General features: G+C 31.7%; 1 protein-coding gene across 1 annotated transcript; it reads left to right on the top strand.

The window, feature by feature from the left end:
- The first annotated feature begins 2,087 nt into the window (after positions 1–2,087).
- On the top strand, positions 2,088–3,150 carry LOC109164144 (G-type lectin S-receptor-like serine/threonine-protein kinase At1g67520). The gene has a single exon (XM_019312930.1). The coding sequence runs from the start codon at positions 2,112–2,114 to the stop codon at positions 3,018–3,020; it is 909 nt and encodes a 302-aa protein (XP_019168475.1). The 5' UTR covers positions 2,088–2,111; the 3' UTR covers positions 3,021–3,150.
- The last annotated feature ends 297 nt before the right edge of the window (positions 3,151–3,447 follow it).

The following is a 3,447-nucleotide window of genomic DNA, read 5'->3' as shown; positions in this document are numbered from 1 at the left end:
TTTTATGGATAAGAAATTAAGTAAAAAAGGAGCGGGTCATCTAAACTATAATAAAACTATATGGTTTGGGAAGTAATTAATGTTACAATTAATGTTACTTCCCAAACCATATAGTTAAGATTAATGTTATAATTAATTTCCAACATTATCATTATTACTAGCTATACATATAAAATAGCCACAACATCCTTTACTATAAAATAAAAAAAAATAAAAAAAAAAACAAAAAAACATAACATTTGAAAAATAAAATAGCTATTTTTTCCTCGCTCATAACAAAGGATTACATTTATTGAATTAATGGAGTTATTAAATGTTATGATATTAGGATTAAGGATTCCGATTCCCGATTAATAGAAAATATGAAACGATGCAATATCAATTAAATCTCTGGCTTTACAATGAAAGTTTATTTGATATGTTTTTGTTATTTATGGTGCTTCTTGAGATTACAATATTAATTAAATTTTCGATAAAAGCGTATTCGATATCTGAAACAGTACAATTAATGTAAGCCTCTACATATAATTTTTATCCCTGTCAAATGCTTCAAAGAAATGGCAGAATCGAGAAGGGATGAAGAAAGCAAATGCTGCGGGCCGTGGGTCAATTATTGGACTTCAGAATAAAAAAAAATCATTTGAGCCATAAATAAAAATTTAAATATATATAAATGTATATATCATATGGGTCTTTAATGTTTTTCTGGATTTCTAAACTTAGGACTTTTAAAAGAAAAAAAATACATTTGAATTATCTCCACAAAAAGTGGTATTGGACTTATAGAATGACATTTGGGTTTATGGAATGACATGTGCATAAAGAATATATTATATAATCATATAAAAAAATATATTCAATTAGAGTTTAATTAATTTACTCATACAAAATTTGAAATTTACTTTCTAAATGTAATTATCTTAGTTATTATTCGTATTGTGAAAACTATAATATAGATGAAATACAATTAAAAATAAATCAATGTAATTATGTAAATTCTCTCTATAAGTTTATTTGAATATGTACATAATTAGAGATTATATTAACCATACAAATTTTCAATTTTAATTTTAATTGTAATTTTGTATTCTATAAAAATAATAAATACTTGACCAATGGAAGCTCAAAAATATTATTATATTAAACAATTTCAAATATTTTTATTTTTTCTATTTTTTTATTTATATTTATAATAACATAATTTTTTCCCCGTGCATCGCGCGGGTGATAATTATTAAATAACAAAAATTTTATGTATGAATAAACCTCATATAGGGTATATTTTTATAATATATTTTTCGTGCATCGCACGGGACAAATACTAGTTTTTATAAATATTATAAATTTTTGAAATTTGTAATATTTATGAAAATGACCTCATCCTTTGTTTTCCTTATTTCTTTTATTTTCAACAGTTAGATATGCTAAATCAATGTGAGTTTGGATTTGTCCGCACGTTCTCACCTAGAACATGGTTGTCATGGAAGTCGGACCCTATATATAAAGATTGTTGTTTTAACTTCAAATGTTATATATATATATATATATATATATATATATATATATATATATATATATATATATATATATATATATATATATAAAGGGAAATTCGGTTAGAACCCGCGGTTAGATCCGGAACCCCCAATTCTAGACCCGGACAGGAACCGTTCATATAAGGTTCCGGTTCCGATTTTCTTGGAACCGCGAGCCGACAATTCCGAACTAGAACCGGAGCCGAATCGAACCGTGGCACTCCTAATATAAAAGACTAGTAGGGTAAGATAAAAGTGGAAATAGAAACTGATGCAAATTGTAAATAAAGTTTTTGTTTGGGTAATAATTTTTAGGTATTATAATTTCAATTCCCCCAGTAAATAAATGAGTTCAAGTATTGAAAGTTCTTTCAATAATTCTGACAAACTTTCCACACAAGTGTAGAAGACTTCCACACAAGTCTTCTTTTGGCGGGCCAGCCGGCCAGCCTGGACTGCTTTTTTAATTTTTTATTGGAAAGACATGAAATGAGTGAAGTACGGAGAATATATTGTTTCATATATATACTCCTAGCCATTTCTTTAGTTTTTAAAATAGGCCATAGAGATGAATAGATGATGCATATGGTAGGAATGGGTAGAATAATGATATATGATTGTTTGGTGGTTACAATTGTTCGTTGCTTATTCATCTGGCATGCCTTGTTCGTATCTGGTGTTAGTGCTAAAAATACACTTGCACCTGGAGAATACTTGCTTCCGAGTGATGACGATTACTTGGAGTCATCAAATAAACTCTTCAAGTTAAAATTTACGAAGCTACCTGGCTCTGGCTCTAGCTCTGGTCTTAGCTGTTTTTTGAGTATAGAGTGGACCGGTTATCTAATCACATCCACTTCTGAACCAAGAGCAATTTGGGTTGCTTGGCTAGGTGAAAGGGAAACTTATGATATTCCAGAATTAATAATGGAAAGAGAAGGCCGGTTGTTGATATTTGCTGATCGTGACTTCGTTGTAAACAATGATCAACATCCATTTGTTATGAACACAACGGCAACTCTACTTGACACCGGCAACTTAGTTTTGCGGGGTGGGGGTCGTACGTTGTGGCAAAGTTTCGATCATCCCCCTGGTAATACTTGGATTCCAGGGATGAAATTGGGTTGGTTTGGGCTACAAAAAACTCCTCAACAGCGTTGTCTGACTTCATGGACAAGTGAGGAGAACCCTTCTCCGGGTGCTTTTAGCTTGTGTGTTGATCCAAACAATACCAAGCAGCTAGTTGCCATGCAAAGAGGGGTTGTTTATTGGCACAGTGGGGTCTGGAATGGATACAATTTTCCATTTCTTCAAGTCTATTCCCATTTCAGGTATTTCTCTAACCACAATGAAACCTATTTTGCTTGGGATGGGAATTCTGATACGGGTCCAACCTTTATCAGAATTTATGCAACTGGGAGAATTTATGCAATGTTTGGAGACCATATGCATAGAAACTACACAAGCATTAATTGTGATAGCTAGTAATGATACATATTATTCAAACGAGGGGTGCCTAAGATCACCCAAACAATCCAATTGTAGTGCTGAAGACAGGTTCAATTTAACAACTGGTTTCATCGAATCGAATTTATGCATGGGAACAAATGCTATTCAACACCACGTCAAAAATTGTTCTTGCAACGCCTATGCTACACTTGAAACTGATGGAACAGGCTGCAAATTTTCATCTTCCACTAAATACCGCTACACATCTTACGGCGAAACTCTTTACATCCATTATGCAAAAACAACAGGTAACTTTCTCAATCACAACTTCAATTTAATTTAATTTGTTTATCAACCTTTACTACTACTCACTCAATTGCTTCAATAATTATCTTAAGCAAATCAAATCCATTCTCCCCCAAATCGCCTATCTGCTCCTCCTCCTGCTGCTTTGACAAGGAAT

The sequence above is a fragment of the Ipomoea nil genome, unplaced genomic scaffold (genome assembly GCF_001879475.1).
Source record: "Ipomoea nil cultivar Tokyo-kokei standard unplaced genomic scaffold, Asagao_1.1 scaffold3056, whole genome shotgun sequence".
Lineage (NCBI taxonomy): Eukaryota > Viridiplantae > Streptophyta > Magnoliopsida > Solanales > Convolvulaceae > Ipomoea > Ipomoea nil.
The sequence above is the reverse complement of the archived record's forward strand: the minus strand, read 5'-3'. Positions and strand labels throughout refer to the sequence as shown.